Here is a 24942-nt window from a genome sequence, read left to right as displayed (position 1 = left end):
GTGACGTCACTTCCAAATACAAACACGCCCCATAGTATATTCCCACCCCAACAGTGATTGACAGGTTTCTGTGTAAGGCATGGGAAATGCAGATGCAAATGGATTTTGCGTTTCCGTTTGAAATTTGGCAGACACTGAAAATGCAAACGGTAATACACTATTTGCCTTTTCATTTGAATTATGTCACAATTTATGCATCCACAAATAGGAAATGCAATTGCAAGTACAATTTGCAATTGCTTTTGAATATTGTCCGCAAAATACTTCCATATAAGATGTTAGTTAAGATGTTATGCTCTTAAGTAAGGGTCAAGCTGTTAATAGTTATTAAAAACTGTTAAACTGCCACTCACGCATTATTATTATTGTTGTTGTTGTTGTTATTATTATTATTATTATTATTATTATTATTATTATTATTATTATTATTATTATTATTATAGGGCGCACGGTGGCTTAGTGGCTAGCACTAGTGATGTGCCGTTCATGAACGATTCGTTTCATTTTGAACGAATCTTTAATATGACTCAGGAGCAGAGAGTTGTCTCAGAGAGTGATTCGTTCATTTTTGACTGCGCATGCGCTGCAACATCCCCATATATTCTATACCGGAAACCGAAATGATTAGTTCACCTCTCGTCTTCTGGTTTGATTCGTTCGTTCATCCGATGACCGCCCCGTGCAGTGCCGGAAACGGGATGAACGAATGACTCGAACCCGAAGACTCGAGACGTTAACTAATCATTTCTGTTTCCGGGGAACAGACGTGACAAATGTGACGTGAGAAAAGAAAGAAGGACTCGGATTGGGAGATGAAGTGAACTAACAGACTGCATAGCCTGAAGACCTAATGCGAAAGCAATTAATTAATCATTTCTGTTTCTCATAATTCGGCCTTGGGTGCGGTAGCCTATAGTTTATTGTATAGTTTATTAAGGACTAGATGTGTTGGGGGAATTTAACATGTAACATTTTAATTATATTCTACTGAAATGAACGAAATGACTCGATTCATAAAAAAAATTCAAAAAAATGAAAAAGATTTGTTCATTTTGCTGAACGAGATTCAAAGATCCGAGTCAGTAAAATGACCCGAACTTCCCATCACTAGTTAGCACGTTCCCTTCACACCTCCAGAGTCGGGGGATCGATTCCTGCCAAGGCCCTGTGTGTGCGGAGTTTGCATGTTCTCCCCGTGCTTCGGGGGTTGTAGGCTGATTGGCATGTCCCAAGTGTCCGTAGTGTATGAATGGGTGTGTGAATGTATATGTGATTGTGCCCTGCGATGGATTGGCACCCTGTCCAGGGTGTCTTGTTTTTGTGCCCCATTCTCCCTGTGATAGGCTCCAGGTTCCCCGCGACCCTGTTGGATAAGTGGTATAGAAAAATGGATGGACAATTATAATAATCATAATCATAATAATAATTATTATTATGGTTATGATTATTATTATTATTATTATTATTGATGCAATCAGCGGGACTATATCTGTAATTACACTGGCTTACCACTAGAGGGCGCACGAAACGATTTCTCAATGGCAGGAAATTACGATTACGGAAGTGTGTGTCATGTGATATATACATTACGCGACGCAGAGAGCGTCAAAAAAAGGGCTAAATAAAGGTAATGGCAGTTGTATTGATTTTCGTTCTTCACGTATTATTTGCAGGCATGCAGCCTAATGTGGTCGTGTAACAACGTACGTAATGTAAACATAAAAGCGCTGCAAAGATAACTAACTTCGCTACAGATCCTGCTGTCTGAGCTGGTGTGACTTACATGTCGAGTGTTCAGGATGTTTATCTGTTTCTTATTTTAAAGTTAACGTAAATAAGCGTTTTGTTACAGGAAGAGGCGCACGCACTTGCCAGTTTTCACCATGGCAGATGTAAGTATTATCGGTTATTTACATGAAGCAGTGCTCTGATCTCTGTAGTGAACTGTAGATGTGTATAACGGATGTGATGTAATGTTTGCAGGATTTGAAGAGGTACCTGTACAAACAGCTGCCAACGTAAGTTGTGTTTTTTGTGTTAGGGTTAGCTTTTCATTGTTTAAAGATTTAACTCAAATATAATTCACCAGTATTAAAAACAGTAAAAACGTAGTGTTTATACTATTATGGGATTATACTACTACTACTTATAATAATAATAAATTACCTATTTTCTCTTGTCAGGGTTGAAGGCCTCCACGCAATAGTAGTAACAGACAGAGATGGAGTTCCTATAATCAAAGGTAATCAAAATAGTCTTAGTTATACACTATATAGCTAAAAGTATGTGACACCTGACGATCACACCAATATGTGCTTTTTGAACATCCCATTCCAGATGTATCCCTCCTTTGCTGTTATAATAACCTCTATTTGTCTGGGAAGATTTTGCACTAGATTTGGCTATAGACAGTGGCTATAGGGATTTGTGTTCATTCACAAACAGGAGCATTAGTGAAGTTCATCCCAAAGGTATTCAGTGGGGATGAGGTCAGGGCTCTGTGCAGGACACTCATGTACACTTCTTCTCCAACCTTGGCACATCATGGGCGTTTCTCAAATGGAAAGCTGAGTCCTAGTAAGGTTGCGTATCTCGGCTGCTACGTCATCAAGCGCCGTCGAAGGCCGTCTCAGTCTGAAGGATCCTTAGAAATTCACGAAAAAATGGTGGGACACTAGTCGGCACTGAGCTTCCCTCGAGTTTGTTATGAAATGTAAGCCCAAAAATGTTTTCGGAGATGGAAGCATTCGAGTTTTGTTTTGTCGTAAATTAAATGCTGCCCATGTTACAGACGGTTGTCATACTATTCGCATTTAATGTATTGCATTATATAAAAAGTCAGTTATAAAGATTTTTTAAAAGTATTTTTTCCTAAATTATTTTTAAATAGTATAACAATTCTACAATTATAACAAAAATCAATAGTACTTATAAAAATATTAGGGCATTACTGTCACGACTGGGGGGGGCGGAAAACTTCATGACGTAGACATGCGTACTTACTAGGCCATCTCATTGCGTCAATGCGTCTAGCATTGAAGCCTCAGAAGGACATTTTTAGGGAGGACTCAACTTTACTTGTGCTTGAGAAACACCCCATGTTTAAATGGGCCTTGTTTTGTGCACAGGTGCATTGTTATGCTGGAACACATTTTGGCCCCTTCTTTGAAGTGAAGAGAAATTGCAGAGACATCCTATACAATCTTTGTGGCAACAGTTTGGTGAATGTCCACATGTGGGTGTGATGGTCAGGTGTCCTCATACCTTTGGCCATATTGTGTATAATTAACCACTGTGGTTACAGTATCTCAAATGTTACATGGTTTAGTTTCCCATTGCTCTTAAGTGGTCACTGATGTGGTTGTGCTCTGTAGTTGCCAATGACAATGCTCCAGAGTATGCTCTGCGACCAGGCTTTCTCTCAACATTTGCGCTGGCCACAGATCAAGGCAGCAAGCTGGGTCTGTCCAAAAATAAGAGCATCATTTGCTACTACAACACATATCAGGTATTGTGCCTCACAATCTCTACTCAGCTGAAATTATTTGTATGACTTGCTAAATGTTTTCACTGTCATTTTGTTGTTGTTTTCAGATTGTGCAATTTAACCGATTGCCCTTAGTGATCAGCTTCATTGCAAGTAGCAGTGCCAACACAGGTAAGTGTGCCATGGATGTGAATAACTGACAGTTAAGGAGCTGGCAGATAAATATTTTATTTGGAAACACTTTACAACTTTAGCTTAAACAATACATGGTGACTCAAAGCCTGAAAATACATTGGTTTACTAGAGATATTGTTATTAAAAAAAAAATTCCTAACACACTCAGATCCTTGCCACAGTTAAATACTATTAAATACATTCCACTTGGTGTGTTTTTAATGCACACTGATATTTGCATCACAGGGTTAGTGAATCAGTTTCTTATGTTATTTTTAGGTTTGATCATCAGTTTGGAGAAGGAGCTTGTTCCACTGATAGAGGAACTGAGACAGGTGGTTGAGGTTGCCTAGAAGACAGACAGCTTGATAACCACTGCAGTGTATACCTGGACTGGATCAAGACACACATACACATATGCACCTTGGACATTATTATAATAATAGTATGATGTTGGCTGTGAACTTGGATTTCATGTCAGTTGCTCTTGATGCTGTATGTTTCTCTTTTGAATGTAACCCTGTCTGGTTGTATTTTTGATTTCTTCTAATTAATAAATTTGTTTATGACTTTGATGTACAAAATACATTTACCCCCCCCCCCCCCCCCCCCCCATTTTCACAGTGTTATCTCAAAGCATTATCTGAAACCAGCATGAGGACAAATGTAAACTAATTTTTTTTTTCTTCTCACAAAAGCATGTACACATAGATGCACAGCAGTCTTTACTCATTATTCATGTTTTACATAATTTTGCCATCACTCCAGTCAATGGTACAATGTTAAATGAACACATATTACTCCATCAGACATGCTGAACCCAAAAGCTGGTGGATAACACAATAATATCAATATGGAGCAAGATCACGATTTATATAACAAAAAAACTCATTCAATTCTTCTGGAAAAGGTCTTACTGCACAATTCAAATATTAAATATGGTTTTATGAATCAAGTAGGAGGAAGTAATCTACTACAGACTATTCTCTAGAATATTCTATAATGAGACCATGTAAAGTGTTTGACTTCCTCCTTGTGTTAAAGCAACTACAGAATTTAGCAACAAATGTAGGGACATCTTGAAGGACAGGTGCACCTGGTCCAGTGAAATGCAGCCCCATGTTCCTATACAAAGCAATTCTCTGAACTAATTACAATCCCTTTGTAATGCTTTTCCAGGCTTTTACCACAGCTTACGTCAGTTGTTTTTTTTTTTTCTTTTTTCTTTTTTGGGGTGGGGAGGCAGAGGCACTGAATGGGGGTTTGCTTTTCTCCCACAGACATCTCTCTGGCCTTCATGTTGGTTTATCCTTTTTAACAACAAATGTAGTCTTCAAAGGTGAAACCCATGACTCAAACCAAGAATAGACATTCAGAGCTAATAAATGTTTAAACCATCAATCAATCAGTCGCATGTCACAATATTTTTGATCACTTGAAAAATGGGTGGGTCAAACAAAAGGTGCTATGTTCCAATTTGTTTAACACATCTAGATGCAAGTATGAGGAAATAAAGTTTGATATTCTGATGTATCATCTTATGTTCAACTTTTAATGTCAAACCCAAATGTATGGGGGGGAAAAAACTACAGAATTAGCCATGCCATTCCAATATGTTCGGTGGGTCTATACATAACAAAAACTGAAACTTATAGTTGAAACACTGATCAATGTGCTGATTGTCAACCCTTTTTTCAAGAACTGCTAACCATAATTTAATGAGGTAGGGGTCACCAGTGTAGCTGCCTTTATATTTCTTACTTAGTACAAAGTTAAATTCCTGTTTCCATCCAGGGTTTTAGTATTTTATGAATAACTTGCAATGCATTGCACTGATGCAGCATTGCACAACTACAGCATGCATTGCACAACTACAGGCACTTCATGGTTCCACAGTGGAAAGCTTAATTAGTTACACCATTAATGATGTCAGTTTGTAAATGCCATTAGGCCCATTCTCTTCCTTCATTTGATCACTGAAATTCAACATCTCCATATGTGGTCTGCATAACAGAAGGTCAGGACTTACTTAGCCATCCTTAGAGAGTCACATCTGAGACACAGACATTCTTCACACCACAGATTACAGTGGCCACAGGAGCAAATACAAACCCACAGCTGATACTGTACTCTGACTAAGTTCATCCTATTATATCATTCCTAACTGCCCTCACAGCTCACACTCCTACTTGTTCCTTTTCATCTTTTCCACATTATGGTCATCATCTTCCTTTTCTTATCTGTGACTGGAAAAAAGATGGGTATAATGACTGTTAGGCAATGCAGGAAACAATGGAAAACAATTTTCTTAGTTTCACCAATAACTAATCATCCATCCATCTTCTATACCACTTATCCTACAGAGTCGTGGGGGGACCCTGGAGCCTATCCCAGGGAGCATGGGGCACAAGGCGGGGTACACCCTGGACGGGGTGACAATCCATCGCAGGGCACAATCATATACACATTCACACACCCATTCATATACTACGGACACTTTGGACATGCCAATCAGCCTACCATGCATGTCTTTGGACTGCAGGAGGAAACTCCCAAAGCACGGGGAGAACATGCAAACTCTGCACACACAGGGCAGTGGCGGGAATCAAACCCCCAACCCTGGAGGTGAGGCGAACATGTTAACCACTAAGCCACTGTGCCCAAAACTAATCATTTTCTATTCTAAAACAATCACTGTAACTTAAGATGAAAACCTAATACACAATTAATAGGGTTTTTTTGCCATTTATATCTCTATTCTTACCAATTTCCAGCGTAGTATCTTTATCCATTCATCAGCCTCCACGCCTGATTTTGCACACAAATAAAACGTCCTCTCAGGGAACACTAGACTATAATAGAGAGTGGAAATAATGAGAAACTGTAAGAGAAGTATAAAAATAACCACAATGTTTACTGAGACATTTATGTATAGATTTGGGAACTGTAACGTATAATGTGAAGTGTGTTTTTTAGTAAGTGTGGGTGGTGTGAATAGAATGAGTGGTAGCTAAATGCTGCCATTTCTGCCTGTATGGAGGTGCTTCTAGTTGCACTTCCCCATTTTAGAGTTCAACAGACAGGAAATAAACCCATAACATACGCCAATGCAGTGTAACGCATTGTAAGTGTTCCTACCAGAAGCAGTTAACCCTCTCCTGGCTGTAATCAAACTGAACGGCAGAGCATGCAGTCAGATCCAGGGTCCGAATAGGTTGTGGAAACTGACAGAGAGAAGTAAAAACGAAGAAAAAAATCAGAATGGCTTTATTCATTTTACACTGCATACTGATTAAACTAACTGTAAGATTTTTTTTAGAATTACCATTTTGTCTTTGAAGTACTTTAGCTCGTTTCTGTTCAGTGTGAACCATCGTTGTTTCCAGTTCTAAAAGAAACACTAATAAGTACTCAAAGCATCTAGGAAATTCAGTTAACTTATTAGTATTAATGATTTAATACAGATATTAATAACAGATTATTTATATATAGACACTCACCAGCCACTTTATTTGTAACACCTGTACACCTGCACATTTATGCAATGTGGCAGCAGTACAATGGATAAATTCATACAGATTCAAGTCAAGAGCTTCAGTTAATGTTCACATCAGAATTAGGAAAAAATGTGATCATAGACTTTGACTGTGGCATCATTGTTGGTGCTAGATGGACTGGTTCGACCTGACCGGAACACTACAATAACTCAAATAATCACACTTTACAACAGTGGTGATCAGAAAAGTATCTCAGAATGCACCATGCACCATGATGTGGGGGCTATAAGAGCAGAAGTCCATGTAAGGTTCCACTGCTGTCAGTGAAGGGCAGGAATCTGAGTTAACAGGGGCAGCTGTGTTTCATGTGGTAGAGCGGGTTGTCCACCAATCGTAGGGTTGGCGGTTTGATTCCCCATGACTCCACATCCCAAAGTGTCCTTGGACAAGACACCGAACCCCAAGTTGCTCCTTGAATGGCAGCTCTGCTACCATTGGTGTGAGTGTGAATGGGTGAATGAAAAATGAGTGTAAAGCGCTTTGGAACCTAAGGTTAAAAAAGCACTATATAAGTGCAGACCATTTACCACAAGCTCACCAAAATTGGACAGGTGAAAAATGTCTGCAGATAAATCTTGATTTCTGCTGCAAAATGCCCATGAATTTGGCATCAGCAGCATGAATCCTTCCTTGTGTCAACAACTCAGGTTGGTAATTAGTTGAATGCCTAATCTACCCCAGCTTATCTACCACTGGGATGTCATAGAAATGGAGACTCAGAGCATGAATATCCAGCTGAAAAATCTGCAGCAATTATGTGATGCAATCATGTCAACATTGACCACAATATCAAAGTCATTTTCCCAACACTTGGTGGAATCAATGGCACGAAGAATTAAGGCTGTTCAGAGAACAAAAGCGGGGTCCTACCCAGTATTAGTATGATAATATAGTGGCTGGTGAGTATATCATGTATAACTATTGTTGCTACTCAAAAATAAAGACTGTATACTGTACAAGAAGATGGAATTTCACACTGACTCACCTTTATGATGCCTCCTTGTTTCACCAGATAGCCCTCTTTTGTGCCAAGCTGCAGGAGGGTGTTCAATTAATAACAGATAGAAATAGTTTTAAAAAAAACAACACACTTTTGAATCACTTCCTGATCTGAAAGAACATGTTCTGTGATGTGTCGAGTTGCTTTTGATATTTACCTAATTAGCGGCTTCATAAAAAATAAGTTACTTAAAGGAACTAAACTGCACAACTTGAACATTAATAGATACATTTTTTTATCTTCAGTGATGTCCAAGATTTATTTTGTAATGAAATTCTGAGCTAAACATCATTTATTGACATCTTTGTCTGTTTTCACTTATTGTTTAACAGTTTCCTACATTACCCACAATGTTATCTATACTATTGATGTTCCAGTGGGATTTACCCCTTGCTTTATCTCTACCTAATAAGTGATGCAGCAGCACTTTAGTCCTTTAATCTGTCCAGCTTTCTGACCTCCGTATCCATACTCTCTGCTCAAACACATAAGTTTCTAAAGCTTAGACTGTCATACTAATACGGCATTAGAGATATCATGCTTATTCTCTCATAGACCACTAACTAGCTGAGCTGAGTATCTGCCATAACTAAGCACAAATGTGTCCGATAGCGGCATTACATTCTGGAACCCATTTGGAGCCCAACTTTTGTTCTCTCCACTACGTCTACACTGGACATCTTATTAATGGTTAGTGAGGAAAAAGAAGCCCTGAAACCTCTTATTAAACGACATTGTAACCGAGTTAGTTATGTCCCCCTGTAACGTCAGAGCAGCACACAACCACTAACTTCTCACAGGAATAATGACAATACAGCACCAAGCAACATATTAGCACCAAAATATCTAAGCGTACTACAAACACGCTGAACGTGTTTCAGGGTGGAGGTTTCTTTGGAATCAGACTGTCATGTCTGTGATGAACAAAACTGACCTTCGGGGTATTTTATATGAATGCTTAGTGAGATTCTCGTCATAAAAATCAGCCAAACATTATGAATGCGTTAACGCAAAATGTAAAGTGCTGCTAACGTACTGATGGAGCACTGGGGACCAAGTCACTTTCACTCCGTCCTGTCTGTATAGTCGTGTGCACACAGACAGACTCGTAAATGGATGGCTCCTCCACCTGTCGGGGGTACGGGAACCGTAGCACTATCAGGCTACCTATAAAACCATAATAAGAGCACTGTAAAGCCGGATACGTTCATTTAACTCAAAAAATTTGAGGAAACTAATTACCTCAAAATTTTTAAGTTGATAAATCCATTTCTTTAAGCCAAATACACTTAAATATAACAAGTTTGAGTTAAATTTTTGTTATATTTAAGTGTAATTGGCTTAAAGAAATGGATTTATCATCTTAAAAATTTTAAGGTAATTAGTTTCCTCAAATTTTTTTGAGTTAAATGAACTATCCAGTTTTACAGTGAGGGAAGACATGGAGGTTAGACAATCAGACAGAAATAAAGGGATTTGTTTGTGTGTTTGTGTGTGTCTGTGTGACAAACCTGTCTCACTGCCCAGTAGCGGCTGATTGGCAAGGTGACTGGTGAAATCCTGAAGGTATGAAAACTCGTTGAATCCAAAAGAATACCTCCCGTTCTGCCGCTGGACGTAGAAGTGCTTCACCGAGTCCTTTGCCCTGATTGAATCAAACCAAGACATTTAGTCTAATAAGGGCTATTTAATATTACAGATACCTTCCTGATTTCTCCTAGCACAATGTGCAGTACAGTGAACAACATTCATGGCACAAAGGTAAGAGCTAAACTAACCTGGGAGGTGATGACCTCGGCTACAGACCTGGACTCCATAAAATCTGAATGTATTTAAATGTAATGTCAAACAAAGAGCACAATCCACATATACGCTAAAGTTCTGCTAGTGAATAAATAGCACAATATAATCTATTCAGCATGATGGTCCAGGATTTGAATATATAATACTGATTGTGCTGATATGGGCTTATTTTCTCTGAAATTGAATGATAAGCTTATTATTCGCATGCTACTACCATAACTTTAAAAAGGGGGAACTGATACAATTAAAAGGAAACAGAAAAAAAGTAGTCTAAATCAAAATCTAAACTTAGAGGAATGCAATGCACAAGAATGCTCTTTATGATTTCAAGCATTTACTCAGGGCAATTTCCAAATCTGTGAGTTACTACTCATAAACAAGGACACTAAACACACTGGCCCTGGCAAAGAAAAGCTGACAGACTGCATTCCCTATCAACTGGTTCATCAGTGCCCTTCAAAAAAGACCACATATCAAATACTGGCATGGAATGTGAGCAAGCAAGTAACAAAGTAACATGAGTAAATAAACGTGCACATGCAGATCCTGTGCTATTCGAAAATGAGAAAGAAGAGAAGAGATGGAGGAACAACTAACCTGACAGACAGGGCAAAGCATTCGGGTCCCTTGTTGCTGTTTCTGAGCAGAAAACTCCCATCAACACCATTTGACATGAGCAGAGCCTCAGCAGCATGCCGGGACAAGTCATAATGGTACCAACTAGAGGGGAGAGAGAGGGAGAGAGAGAGAGAGAGAGAGAGAGAGAGAGAGCTGAATTCAGAGTGCTGACTTTTGCTAATGACAAATGAAGGTCAATTGTTGATGGCTATAATTATAAAAATAAATCTATAGTAACATCATGTCTATTGTCAGAAATTATCCAGAACAGAATATCTTACTGTATCAGTGCTTTTTGTCATCTAGACTGCTTGTAAATTTTATATTACCGTCCACTCAACACACACATGTACTGATGGATTGTTTTTGTTTTGTTTTCACATATATTCACTAACATATGAGCTTTATGTATAATACACTCATCCATTCAGTTTCAGGAACTGATTTAGCCCGGCCAGGGTAGGTGTAGATCTTGAGTCTATCCAAGAAATGAAAGTGGGAATACCCTGGATGGGATACCAGTCCATCACAGGGCACCATGCACACACACATTCACACACTCAAGAGTAGCCAAGAAGGAAAGCTAAGGTGGTGGAAATGAGTGAACCTGAAAGATGGGAGGAAACCAGAGAACCCAGAGGAAACCCACTGCAATATAAAAAGAACAATCAAAACCCAAGCTCAGAATTGTATCGGGGGTCCTGGAGCTGTGAGGTCGCAATGTGCCATCACAGCGCTAGATGTTATACACATCTGCCTTAAACAACCAAATGATAAGTGAAGGAAACAGAACACATACTAAAACATATCAATCTTGAGACTTCTTTATTTACCAGATGCATATCAACTGTAACTGTTGAGACATGTCTAAGCAGGGAAATACCCCTGCCAGGAGAACTGGACCTCTAAACCAAACATACAAATAATGTAATGGCAAAGTGGCCTAATAAAGGCACAGCTTTCTTGCATGATGTAAGTCAAATTCCTTATTAAAAACAAAAGAACAAAAATAGAAAAGTGCCTTTGTCTTTGAAATCCATTACGCAGATCACATTTCATTCTCAAAATACATTTAACTTAAACACACTAAGTTTTAGAGACACATGTTTACCGCTCTGTGTTCATTAGAGCATATCTAAAATCAGAGACTCGTTTCCTCCTACTGCAGCTTTTCAGCAGAGGTATTTTCCATTTGAACTTTTAATGCAAAAATAGCAGTATGAAACTCACAAACCTAACATGCGAATAACCAACATTTGCCAATCATACCTTGACTTTTGGTTTTGTTCCCCCCACCCTACTCTGGACACAGAAGGTCAAATGGGACCAACACTAATCAGCTACAGGAACTAAATAGTTACTCTGGTGGTCTTGATGTTGTTTGACAGTGAAATGAATACAAGTGAATACAAAGACTAAATGGAAAGAGGGATAAAAACTTTTTAAACAGTAATATAGGGCTGAAGTGTCTAAAGGCCAAAGTTCATACAGTTCAAACCTTGACACACGGCATAGATGAACGTCTCTGTATGACAGCCCGACGTTTAAAATGCTGAACTGATTGTTTATTTATAAAATGCACAACTCACCCAACCGACTCCAACTCGTCCATATCCTCTGGACCACTGAATGTGGAGCTGCATACACTCATTGCAGCTTCAGGTCACTGAGAACAGATTTACTGAGAATTAGACACTTCAGCAGAGCAGACTGATTTGCGAGGAATCTAAAAGAGGAAGCTGAACCTGTCACACTGACACGCCCACACAACATTAGACACATAGCAATGACCACGCCCACAATGCTGTAGACGTCCAAAAAGCCTGGGTTGTGCCAAACTGTCATACCTTCATGCTGGAAGCATTTTCTCAATACCATTTACACTATAATAAACTTTACTTACATTTTTTTATACTTACAATTTTATACACCTTTCAAATTATACAAAAAAAGGTGTTTGCAGTTTAACAGAAATAAAGGTAACCAAAAATAAAACAGTTAAATTGCCAAACAATAGAAATGCAAAATTGTTAAATGCTGAAGTGGGAAAAAAAAAACGAAAAAAAAAACGAAAAAAAAAAAAACAATTCACACCTTCAGGGTTGGGGGCTCAATTCCTGCCTCTGGCCTGCGAGCCTGCATGTTCACCCGATGCTTCAAGGGTTTCCTCCGGATATACATTTCCTCCCACAGTACAAAGACATGCGTTTTAGGCTGATTGGCATCTCTAAATTGTCTGTAGTGTGTGAGTGTGTATGTGTGTGATTGGGCCCTGTGATGGGTTGGCACCATGTCTAGGGTGCCTCTCTCATCCCCCAAGATAGGCTGAAGGCTCACCATGACCCTGTATAGAATAAGCAGTACAGAAAATGGATGGAAGGATGGAACTAAGAGGCCCAAACCTGTTCCAGCATGACAGTGCCCCTGTGCACAAAGCAAGCTCCATGAAGACATGGTTTGCCAAAGTCGGAGTGGAAGACCTCGAGTGACCTGACCTCATCCCCACTGAATACCTTTGGGATGATCTGAAACACTGACTGCACCACAGGCCTCCTCACCCAACATCAGTGCTTGACCTCACCAATGCTCTTGTAGCTGAATGAGCAAATTCCCACAGCCAGAATCCAGAATCTAGTGGAAAGCCTTCAAAGAAAAGCTATTATAACAAATAAATCTGGAATGAAATGTATAACAAGCACATATGGGTGTGATGATCAGGTGTCCGCATACTTTTGGCCGTATAATGTATGCTAGAACGCTTCTGGAAGACTGTAAATTGTAAAATACTGTGATATCAACTTTTGCATGAAATGATGAAATGAAATAATCTACAGTTACAGGCTGCCAATACAACATACAATACAAAGAGCAACAACAGTGGTTTTCATATATATTTTTTTTTATTTTCAAACAATTGTTTTTACAATATAAAAAAAAAAAAACTTTTAAAAACAGTTCATAAGAGTGCACACAGAACAAAACAAAAAATAACCTTGAAAAACTCACATAATTGCATAAGGCTTTAGAAATGACTACCATGTGAACATTTCCTTTATGTTTTATGCTTACTGCAAGATTTGAACAATATGAATGTTAGCTGTTATTACAACATAGCAGTACTGGTATAAAAGGCTGTAATGTACAAATGAGCTCTCTAAAAAATGACTAAATGATTTATTGTGTGCTATGAACTTCTTTGACCCAGATGTTTTTTGGGTATGTTGATGAATGTTAACATTTATGTAAACATTTAAGTCACAAGGCATATCCCGGTTAAACTCATAGTGTTTACATTATAGTGTTTTGTTCATATTGTGCAGTAACAAGTACATGTACATACCCTACAGTTCTTTAAAAAGTACTCAGTCTGTATCCCCAAACTTAATACTCTCAAAGAATCTCAAAGTCCAGTGTTGCTTTTGCAGTGTGGTCTGGAAGCAAGGTTTTCTATTTCTCCATTAGTAGGATGGAGGTGTGTTGGGAATCTTATTAAACCTTGGTTCAAATTGTGCTGTGCTGAACAATGAAATTCAACAGTTGCTTTTTGGTCTTTGGTAAGAATTTCTCTGTAATGTGTGACATTTGTTTCGACAACCTTGGCTTGTATTGTTTGTGTGTACTACCTCGTTGTACTAACTCTTGTCTACCAGGATTTTAGCTTAGTATTATTAGACCCTGAACTTTATGTATGACAATATGATTTTGATGGAAACTAAAACACTTCTAAGGGCTTCTACCTGTTAAATGCAGTACATCCATCTATCCCGCTTATCCTTCGGAGTCATGAGGAACCTGGAGCCTAGACCAGGAGGCATGGGGCACAAGGCGGCATACACCCTTGACAGGGTAGCAGTCCATCACAGGGCACCCACAACATGGGGAGAACATACAAACGCCACACACACAGGGTGGGAATCGAACCCCCAATCCCGGAGGTGTGAGGTGAACATGCTAACCACTAAGCCACCATGTGCCCAAAAGCTACACATGTAAATGTAAACATTAATCCTAAAATTGCCAGTTCCTGTGTGTTGCTAAAGAACAGGCCATTGCAGGGGCATAATGTCCACCATCTGTGATATTACGTTGGAAATGCTGATAGTTTCCTCGAGATTGGAGATAGACAATGTTATCCACTTAGGGCCAGTGTGGTAGCAAGTCTTCCTAGGAGCACAGCAGGAGCAAACCTCACTTTCTCCTCATTTTCTCCTCTTACAATCACTGTCTTCTGAAACTATTCAGAGTCGCAGTTCTTACAGTAGCTTACAGGAGCTTCTCTGACAAGTGCCCTGTTTGTTCAGAATTTTAGCATTTAGTAACCTTTAACATCATCATAGTGCACTAAAATAACCAACGTTGTCCAACAAAACCAATTCCAACCTTGAAAGTACAAAGGTTATGAACATTTTCACAATATACTGCTATTTTAAAATTATATTGTGAAAAATTACTTTTGTGTCAGGAAGGTGTCCAACCAACGCACCCCCAACCCCCTTTATTTATTTATTTATTTTGAATTCATACTTATGTCTGTTTCAGATATTCTGATATCAGTCAGACTTAGTGCTTTCTCAAGGCACTCTACAACAGAGAATGCACGTACAGATATATAAAATCGGTATGGCTAATGTGTGTAGTTTTGATAAAAGAAGATGGGAACGTGGAGGGATGTTAGTGATGGTAAACGTTTGGACATTTGACTGGTTTTGCTAGTCTCAAAAGTACAATGTGGACAAATTCTCAGCATTGAGGCAACGTCTGCTCATGAATCAGGAGGGTACAGGACCAATCTCTGAACTGCAATTGGCAAAGTGGGGCATGTCAGCATTCACACTAAGAGTCTGAGGGATGGGCCTGGAGTTCAATTTTTCTTTGGCAGATTTGTCTTCTTCCCAGTGATGCATACTGCTCCAACGCTGCCCTGTGAAGGACTTGTCCAGTTTCTGAGCCTTCACCAAATCAGACGGACAGAGGGAGTTAGAGAGGGCATGATAGAACACCCTGCGAGAGAAAAAAAAACAGAGAGAGAGAGAGAGAGAGAATGTGAGAACTCACTGCAAATCTGAACAATCACAGTCCAGCAGGTAGGCTGTCCTGGAGTTCTTTTTGTGTGTGTGTGTGTGTGTGTGTGTGTGTGTGTGTGTGTGTGTGTGTATGTATGTATGTATGTATGTATGTATGGAGGGGGGGGGGGTGTTTTGTGTGTGTGTGTGTGTGTGTGTGTGTGTACCTGGGCAGCAGTGCTAGGACAGTAGTCAGTCCACACACACAGTAATACAGTGACTCAGACATCAGTCTGGTCTCTATGCCAAATGGGTTTGTAGGAGAGTTACATGTCACACATGTGACACTGAACACTAGCACAAACGCGTAGTAGAAGATGCCACTGCCTAGTAACACCACTGCATGGAGCCATGTCTGCAGATCACACAACAATCCAGTGTTAATATGAGGCAAAGACAATAGATAAATAAGTAAATCTAGACCAAATCTAATACACTTAGAGAAATTCTCAGACAAACAGAATTTGGTCTTTTTGAGAACCAAACCTATAATGTTCAAAATCAGTTAGTGATAGCAGTTTGGTTTATTGGTTTTGCTTCATTATTAATATTTAGAGGTAGATCAGGGCCTTCTAGGTTTTTTCTACATTACCATAAAAATGTATCACCATTACCGTATCATCATTACACCATGTCCTCTATCAGTCAGCAATTTTATAAGGTATGCTTAGATATGGCTTGTCTACTATGCTCACTATGCATGGACGACGACTGATGGAAACAACAGCAGAGAGGACACAGTGTGTAGGAACAGTAATTCCACCAGAAATGTGATAATTATCCTGATGACTATACAGTACAAACTAACAGCAGCTCCATCATGCAGCTTGTGGGCATAATTACAGTGGTGGAAATAAGTAGTGAACGCGTCAACATTTTTTTCAGTAAATATATTTCCAATGAGGCTATTTACAGGAAAAAAGTATTGAACACACTAACTGAAATTTATTTAATACTTAGTGGAGAAGCCTTTGTTTGTAATGACAGCTTCAAGACGCTGCCTGTATGAAGAAATTAATCGGCCGCAGTATTCAGGTGTGATTTTGGCCTATTCTTCTAAACATATTGACAAGACCAAGGCCTCTTAATTTCCTGTTAGTGATCATGATTGACTACAGCTGGCAGCTTCTCTGTGCGAACATAAAAACGGCTTGTTTGACAGCACTCTTTGGATTGACCAACACACAGTACTATCAGAAAGTCCAAGGAGAATAGTGCAGATCTGAAAAAGAGGATGGTGGATTTAGTCAGGAATGTCTCTTGGAGCCTTTTCTAAACAATCGCAGATTCCAATATCAATTTATTAGTTTATCAGTTCAAAGTTATTGGGAAGTATAGCCACTTTGCCAAGGTCTGGAAGAAGAACCAAACTGTCACCCTCAGCTGAGAGGAAACTGGTTCGGATGGTCAGGTAAAACCCAGGAACCACCAAGGCACAGGTCTGCCATGAACTTGAAGCTGCTGGAACATCAGTGTCACTGTCTACATTCGAGCGAGTTTTACATTGCCATGGACTGAAAGGCTGCCATCCAATAAAGAAGCTCCTGCTCCAAAATCGACACTTTCAAGCACATGTAAAGTTTGCGGCTGACCATATGAACAAAGAAAAAGTCCTCTGGAGGAAAGTTTTATGGACAGATGAGACAGATTGAGTTGTTTGGCCACAATGACCAGAGGTATGTTTGGATGAGTAAAGGTGGTGTGTTCAACCCTAAGAACACTGTACCAACTATAAAGCGTGGTGGTAGCATTATGCTCTGGGTCTGCTTTTGCTGCCGGAGGAACTGGTGCATTACACAAAGTGGATGGAATAATGAAGAAGAAGGACTATCTTAGAATTATTCAGCATAATCTCAAACCATCAGCCAGACGGTTGAAACTTGGACACAGTTGGGTGTTTCAGCAGGACAGTGATCCCAAACACACATCAGTGCTGGTTGTGGAATGGATAAAGCAGGCGAACATTAAGCTTTTGGAATGGCCTTCCCAAAGTCCTGATCTCAACCATATCGAAAATTTGTGGACTGTGCTTAAAAGTCGAGTCAGGGCCAAGAAACCAACAAATGTCATTGAACTTTACCAATTCTGCCAAGAAGAATGGTCAAATATCCAACCAGAATTCCACCAGAAACTGGTGGATGGCTACCAAAAGTTTCTGCTTGAGGGGAAACTTGCTAAAGGACATGCAACTAAATATTAGGTGTGCTGTCTGTATAATTTTGACCTTGTGTTGACTACAGAAAACCCCAAATAAATTCAAACTTGTGAACCAAATTCTTGATTTAGTTTTTTATTAAAAGATGTATGCTGTACAATCATTCTGCCCCAGAAAAAGAACAGTTAAAAAAAATCATGATGAGTGTATGTAAACTTCCAACCACAACTGTATATGCTTCCTTTTTAAGTTCCTCAAAGTTTTATAAATGGGACAGACCTCCAAAGGCATCATATCCCTACATAAATTAACAGCTCATAAAAGGTACGTTGACAAATACTTAATTCAACAAATTCCAAAGCTCATATGTGCTCATGTTATCAATGATGCTCGTCCATCGGTGTCGATGAGGACCATTTATGTCATCTATTCACTTGGGAGGTGGGTCCGGAGATAGCTGATCAGTCCAATCCGGGCCCGGAAGAGTCTGTTGCAGTGAGGACAAGGATAAGCAGGTTGCTGACTGGAAGATGTGTAACTGCTATTCCTGAATTTGCGGAGAGCAACTTTTCATGTTATCAATATAATCTAACTGTCTATCAATCATGAGAGGCCTTTTCTCTCCACTCCTATAATGTCACCTTACAAGATTCGACCTAGATCATTTTATATTATATAAATTGTCTAATGCTGCTTAGTAAAATTTTTTGTAATCTTTATCAATGTTTGTTTATTCAAATTTTTTTTTTATGAACATATTACATAAATCCTATAATGTCACCTGACGAGTTTTGACATAAGACTTTATGTATTATGAAGCCCATATGTAGGTACCCTTCAAATAAAGTGTTATCAATATGTTTTATAACACTTCTTCTCATAGAAGAAAAGGCTCAAAATATAAAAATGTGTGCAGGTGAGGCTGTAGACAAAAATAAATAAACAAACAAACTGTAATAATAGCCTTCTCTCTACTAAGATACTATTAATCATCGGTGACGGGGGGGGGGGGGGGGGTTGCCCCCCTCCCATATCGCCATCAATTTATTGTAGTCATGGAGTTTTCAGATTTGAAAATTGTTTAATGTGTGTTTATATGTACATCTCCGCCTTGATAGGGGGCAGTAGAAGAAAATAAGAGCAGTTACTTATTAGTTTACCGTAGTTAGTATGACTAGCAGAGAAAACTAAATGATTGGACAAAATGGCTAAGCATCCCAATACACTGGATAATTACTTCTCCAAGAAAACAAGAACAGAAATTGCTGATGGAGGACAAGTAACTGAGCAGACAAGTGTCACTCATGCAGAAGAGGAGAATTTCCGATGTGAGCCATCAGCTCCGCAGCAATTTGGAATGGTTAGTCAGGCCTCCACAGATCGAGATCCAGTTCATGGACCCAAAACGTCTGCAAACTTTATTGAGATTGGGCTGTATCAACCAGTAATTTCATTTCCAGTGACTGATGGTAGAAAGTTCAGGAAAGAATGGTATGGGATTTATGAATGGCTTGAATATAGTCCCACCATTGCTCTGGCTTTTTGTTTCACGTGTCACCCATTTGGTGGCAACGAGTCTAAGATGTACTCATTTCAAGTGAGTGGATTTGACAACTGGAAAAAAGCCACTGAAAAATTCAATGAAGATCAGAAAAGCATCGTGCACATTTCTGCTAGGTTAAAAACGAAAGGTCATCAACAGACACTTAAAACGGGAAGCGTAGCCATGCAAATCAGCAGTGAACACGCAAAGCAAGTCGATGAGAACAGAGAATATCTGAAAAAAATATGCGAGACTTTGCTCTTCTGTTGCCGCTCCGTTATTGCTCTTCGTGGTCACGATGAAACAGATGAATCAGAAAATCTGGGAAATTTCTTACAGTTGATGGATTTAAGGGCCAATGATAACCAACTAATTAACAGGCTATTCAAAAATAGAGAGAGATCATTTAATTATGTTCATAGCAAGCACCAGAATGAGTTGATCAATATAATGGCCAGTCAGGTTAAAAGTGACATCATACAACGAGTGCATGAAGCCAGAATTTTTGCCCTTATTGCAGATGAAACGCAAGACATAAGTAGGCATGAGCAAGTTGCAGTGGTTTTAAGATCTGTCCATAGAGACCTCAATGTCCATGAATCATTCATCGGATTTTATAGGACTGACAGAACAGATGGTGAATCTTTGACCCTTCTTTTAAAGAATGTACTGACAAGCTTTAATCTTGATATCTGCAACTTGAGAGCACAATGTTATGATGGTGTGGCGAGTAGGTGAGGAACCTACCGTGGTGTAGCTACACGCATTTTAAGAGAAAATCCACTGGCGATGTACGTCCATTGTCACTCGCATATCCTCAACCTCTGCATTGTGGATGTCGGTCGCACCAATACAGCTGTGAGACACATGCTGACCAATGTTCAATCTCTCTATAACTTCATCGAGGGGTCAGCAAAACGACATGCTGTTTTTGAGTCTTTGCAAGAACGGAGCAGTGACTTTTCAGGTAAATCTACCACACTGACATCTCTAAGCGACACAAGATGAAGCTGACACGCACAGGCTCTCGAGGCCATACTTGATAACTTTGAGACTATCGTTGACACTCTTAGTGAAATTCCTGAAAATGGTGTGCGAGTCGGGGGACAGGCAAGTAGTTTGCTGATATCTGTGACGGATGTTCACTTTTTGTACCCTTGCATTTTGATGCGATGAATTCTCATACAGTGCAATGTACAGTGCAAAGTGTTATAGTCATCCACCTTACATTATGCCAGTGTAAAAAGCCTAGCATATTTCACAATCTCTGCTCTTTTAGCAATGAGAACTGATCACCACTTTCAGAGTTTGGGAGTTCACAGGCGAGTTGTGCGAAAAGAACAACTACCGCGGCCCGCAAAGTCCATGGAAGAGAACAACCCAAGCTACGGTGCCTTGACCGAATTCAGCCTCAGCTCAGGACTATTACAAGGAATTGCATTTCAGCATACTGAACAACACTATTAAAGAGATCTCCCAGCGATTTCAGGAAAATTACATTAACATTTTGACTGCACTTAATCACATCCTCAGCTCTAATACGGACACCGAAGAGGACTTGACATTTATTTTTCATCACTATGGATTTCCAGAAGAGGAGATGAATGAAGAATTGTCACTTTCAATGCTATGTCAACTGGAGAAGCGAGTTTTGAACAACGACTGTCACTGTTCAGAGAGTCAAAGCTAGTCCACAGTCTTTTAAACGTTGGCAACCTCTAAGTTATTCTTGATTGTGCCAATGAACACTGCATCGTGTGAAAGAATTTTTCTTGCTTGTGTCGACTGAAAACATATATGAGAAACACCATACATGAGAGACTCTTGGACATTGCAGTACTAAACATTGAACAGGCCATTCATGTGGATTTGGATAAAACAATTAATTGCTTTGATGCCATGCCTGGTGGTCGCCGTTTAGCTCTTCACTAAGGTATGCTGTTGTTTTGATACTTAAATTCGTAAAATTTCTGTGAATATTTTGCTGAGACAGGTACAAAAAGACTCTTAATTTTTTTCTTGCCCCCCCCCGCCCCAACTCGAGAGCCAAATGTCACCCATGCTACTAATATATATATTTATATCAAAATTTATATATTTATATATATATATATATATATATATATATATATATATATATATATATATATATATATATATATATACACACATACACACACACAGTTAACCAGCATTACAAATGCCCTACTTTTATCTCTGTGCAGAGAATATGGTATTATTTGGTGACAGGAGGAATGCATATATATTATACACTTGCCATTAAAAATAATGTAATCCATTAAAGAATCATTTTGATCGATTCTACAATATTTTTGAGTGGCTCACCAGTGTGTGACTCTCTATGACCTGGTGCAGAAGGATGATGAGAAGAGCTGAACCATTGATTGGAGAACCAAAAGAGAACAGATCAATGTCTGAACCTGCGTACGTCTGATAAAGACACACAACACATAAATAAATAAGAATATTAACATCATGTGTTATAACAAATACTGTACCTGGCAACAAATTGATGAGAAAACATGGTCCGTAACTAATCCCATTTTTCCACTAGACAGTGCAACACAACTTATCTCATCCTGCATTTTGTTGCTATTTCCATATACATACGATCCATGCTGTACTCAACTACTCCTGCTGAATTTGGTTATACCTCTTGACATGAGTGGGGCTCATTGAAACAGTGCAGACTGTTAGATTGTTAGATTGTTCTAACACGATTGTCACTGAATCTTACAGATTGATGTTTCTGACTGGAATCACTTCTCTACGACACAAAAAACATCAGAAGTGTAGTGACTTTTTGCCAAAGTTTCCTTTACTGAATTAAATTTATGATGTGCTCATTTGTCCTCATGCACAGCACATAATTTGAGGTTCAGCCACGGTCATTACTTCACACTGTGGCATGTCTCTCACACATTTGAACTTTTTATTTCTACTTTTATGATGTTTTTATTTTTGGAATAGTATTTTACAAAATCTGGTGGTATACTTCAAATGATGGTAAAACAAAACATAAACAAACATGCACTTTACAGTTAAATGAATTTGTTGTGTTTTAGCCATGCATAACCATCCTTCTGTTTACACCAAAACCCAGGCTTTCTTCTGGCACACCATGCAAAGAGCTGGCATGGAGTGTTAGCATATTGGCATGACATGCTATGCTATTCCTCTGCAAATTTTCTACCATGATCCTTTCTTGCCTCTCTAACCATTTTCCTCACTTTTTGTGGGAGCAAAACATACTTCTTCTTCCAGCTCTACTAGTTTTAAAATTTCAAAAAAGTTTGTGGACAGCTGACCATCACACCCATAAGTGGTTCTTCCCCAAAACTTTGGCACAAAGTTGGAAGAACACAATTGTATATGAAATCCTTGTATGCTGTAGCATTACAATTTCCAGTCAGTGTAAATAAGGGGCCCAAACTTGTTCCAACATGACAATGCCCATGTGCTCAAAGAGAGGTCCATGAAGACATGGTTTGCCAAGGTTGGTGTGGAAGAACTTGAGTGTCATGCACACAGTCCTGACCTCAACCCCACTGAACACCATGGCTTGAACTGGAACTCTGACTGTGCCCCAGGCCTCTTCACCCAACATCAGTGCCTGACTATACTATTGCTTTTGTGCCTGAATGGGCAAGAGCCACGCTCCAAAATCTAATGGAAAGCCTTCCCAGAAGAGTAGAGGTTATTATAGCAGCAAAAAGGGAATAAATGTGTTAATAATAATAATAATAATAATAATAATAATAATATGTTCAACAAACACATATGGGTGTGATGTCTATCATTACGTCCCACCTGATGAGCTCTAGAGAACTACTACTACTTTCCCTAGTAGTTTTAAATGATGGGAACACACTTGGCCAGGAAATGGACAGCCTTAAATTAAGATTTGTTGTTGAGTTATTCTGATACAGTCATGTGAAAAAATAAGTACACCTCATAGAAATTGTTTTTTTTTGGTTGTTTTTTTTTTTTTTTTAACATATTTGGACAAGCAAACATTTGATCCTCTTTGAAACAGTGCCTATTAATAAAGGTGATACATGATATCAAATGACATAAAATTGACATTTTGTAGTAATTTTCACAATTTAAATTAACAACAACAACAAAAAAAAACAGATCAGTTGCATGGAAAATGTAAGTACACCCCTACATTTATCAAGCCTTCAAATCCATAAAATTAGAATCAGGTGTTGAAGACTGGGTGCCAGTGATTAGAACCTGCTTAGTTAGTGCAGGTGGAACCTGTCTTATGTATACCCCTCTCATATCTAGTGTCTGGTGTTCCCTTTGTTATTGAGGTGTGTGGTGCCATCATGCCAAGATCTAAAGAGTTCTGTAAAGCCTTCAGAAAAAAAGGCTGTGGATGCATGAGTCTGGCAAGGGATTTTAAAAGATCTCCAAATAATTTGAAATTCATTGTTCCACTCTAAGGAAAATCATCTACAAATGGCATAGATTTCAAATGACTGCCTATTTATCCAGGACTGGCCGTCCCAGCAAATTCAGCCCAAGAGCAGACCATCTGATGCACAAAGAAGTCTCCAAGAACCCCCAAAATTAATCACAGGATCTGATAGTAAGTCTTGCAACTGTTGGTGTCAAAGTGCATGCTTCTACAATCAGAAAGAGATTTTTGACCTGACCTGCGTGGGAGGCATGCCAGGAAAAAGCCTTTGCTGTATAAAAATAACATTAGAGCAAGAATACAGTTTGCTAATCAGCATATAGGCAAAGACCAGACCTTTTGGAATAATGTGCTCTGGACAGATGAATTAAAGTTAGAGCTGTTTGGCCACAGTAACAGCAGACATGTTTGGTGCTGACCAAAGACAGCTTTTCAGGAGAAGCACCTCATACCAACTGTGAAGCACAATGCTGGAAATGTTATGGTTTGGGGTTGCGTTGCTGCCGCAGGGACTGGACAGCTTGCATTCATTGATTCGACTATGAATTATGCATCATATCAAAGAGTGCTTGATGATAATGTGAGGCCATCTGTCCAAAAATTGAAGTTGAACTGAAAGTGGACCTTTCAGAATTATAATGATCCTAAGCACACTAGCAAATCCACCAAGGAATGGCTCAAAAAGAAGAAATGGAGGGTTATGGAATGGCCTAGTCAAAGGCTGGATTTGAATCCCATTGTTAAGGGGGGGGGTGTTTGTTGGGGGGGCATTGAAACAGGCAGTAGATGCAAGAAAACCCTCAAACATCTGAAAGAATATTGCTTGGAACAGTGGTCAAATGAATCCAGCAGCCTGGTGGACAATTATGCAGAACACCAACAAGAGGTTATTTCTGCTAAAGAGGGCATCCACTAGTTTCTGAGGCCAAGGGTGTACTTACTTTTTCCACAGAAAAATCACATCTATTCATCTGTTGAATAAATCATTTTAAAAGCTAATTTTCCTTGTTGTTTTGTTCAAGTATATCAACGTTATTAACAGGCACTGTTTCGAAGAGGATCAAATGTTTGCTTGTCTAAATATGTCAAAAAAGC

At 39.1% G+C, this 24942-nt stretch overlaps 3 protein-coding genes across 8 annotated transcripts in view; 1 reads left to right on the top strand and 2 right to left on the bottom strand.

The window, feature by feature from the left end:
- The first annotated feature begins 1547 nt into the window (after positions 1 to 1547).
- Positions 1548 to 4230, top strand: lamtor3 (late endosomal/lysosomal adaptor, MAPK and MTOR activator 3). Its single transcript, XM_053620908.1, has 7 exons — positions 1548 to 1627; positions 1853 to 1892; positions 1984 to 2018; positions 2184 to 2242; positions 3375 to 3508; positions 3595 to 3658; positions 3941 to 4230. The coding sequence occupies exons 2-7, from the start codon at positions 1884 to 1886 to the stop codon at positions 4012 to 4014; spliced, it is 375 nt and encodes a 124-aa protein (XP_053476883.1). The 5' UTR covers positions 1548 to 1627; positions 1853 to 1883; the 3' UTR covers positions 4015 to 4230.
- A 39-nt stretch (positions 4231 to 4269) lies between these two features.
- On the bottom strand, positions 4270 to 13372 carry dapp1 (dual adaptor of phosphotyrosine and 3-phosphoinositides). Its single transcript, XM_053620906.1, has 9 exons — positions 12229 to 13372; positions 10619 to 10741; positions 9730 to 9863; positions 9255 to 9385; positions 8204 to 8251; positions 6987 to 7049; positions 6800 to 6885; positions 6426 to 6513; positions 4270 to 5907 (listed from the first exon to the last, which is right to left on the bottom strand). The coding sequence occupies exons 1-9, from the start codon at positions 12288 to 12290 to the stop codon at positions 5884 to 5886; spliced, it is 759 nt and encodes a 252-aa protein (XP_053476881.1). The 5' UTR covers positions 12291 to 13372; the 3' UTR covers positions 4270 to 5883.
- Positions 13373 to 13490: 118 nt separating this feature from the next.
- The window catches only part of atp10d (ATPase phospholipid transporting 10D), a 45947-nt gene continuing 34495 nt past the window's right edge, over positions 13491 to 24942 (bottom strand). For 2 of the 6 annotated variants that reach the window (XM_053620901.1, XM_053620900.1), the window contains exons 21-23: positions 21747 to 21851; positions 15870 to 16057; positions 13496 to 15640 (exon numbers count right to left, since the gene is read on the bottom strand). In XM_053620901.1, coding sequence (XP_053476876.1) covers positions 15409 to 15640; positions 15870 to 16057; positions 21747 to 21851 — 525 coding nt within the window. In that variant the 3' untranslated portion in view covers positions 13496 to 15408. Of the gene's footprint in view, positions 15641 to 15869; positions 18405 to 21746; positions 21852 to 24942 lie in introns of those variants that run through there. The other 4 variants (XM_053620905.1, XM_053620902.1, XM_053620903.1 and 1 more) reach the window with 4 other exon arrangements.

This window comes from Ictalurus furcatus, chromosome 3 (assembly GCF_023375685.1).
Source record: "Ictalurus furcatus strain D&B chromosome 3, Billie_1.0, whole genome shotgun sequence".
NCBI lineage: Eukaryota > Metazoa > Chordata > Actinopteri > Siluriformes > Ictaluridae > Ictalurus > Ictalurus furcatus.
The sequence above is the reverse complement of the archived record's forward strand: the minus strand, read 5'-3'. Positions and strand labels throughout refer to the sequence as shown.

What these genes read in the sequence shown, in the direction of transcription:
- lamtor3 (XM_053620908.1), top strand. An exon ending in CTGTACAAACAGCTGCCAAC is followed by an intron (nt 2,019 to 2,183) that starts GTAAGTTGTGTT and finishes TTCTCTTGTCAG; the next exon opens with GGTTGAAGGCCTCCACGCAA. An exon ending in TGGAGTTCCTATAATCAAAG is followed by an intron (nt 2,243 to 3,374) that starts GTAATCAAAATA and finishes TGTGCTCTGTAG; the next exon opens with TTGCCAATGACAATGCTCCA.
- dapp1 (XM_053620906.1), bottom strand. Translation starts at nt 12,290, where the DNA reads ATGAGTGTATGCAGCTCCACATTCAGTGGTCCAGAGGATATGGACGAG. An exon ending in TGCTTTGCCCTGTCTGTCAG is followed by an intron (nt 9,864 to 10,618) that starts GTTAGTTGTTCC and finishes TGATTCAATCAG; the next exon opens with GGCAAAGGACTCGGTGAAGC. An exon ending in AGTACTTCAAAGACAAAATG is followed by an intron (nt 6,886 to 6,986) that starts GTAATTCTAAAA and finishes TCTCTCTGTCAG; the next exon opens with TTTCCACAACCTATTCGGAC.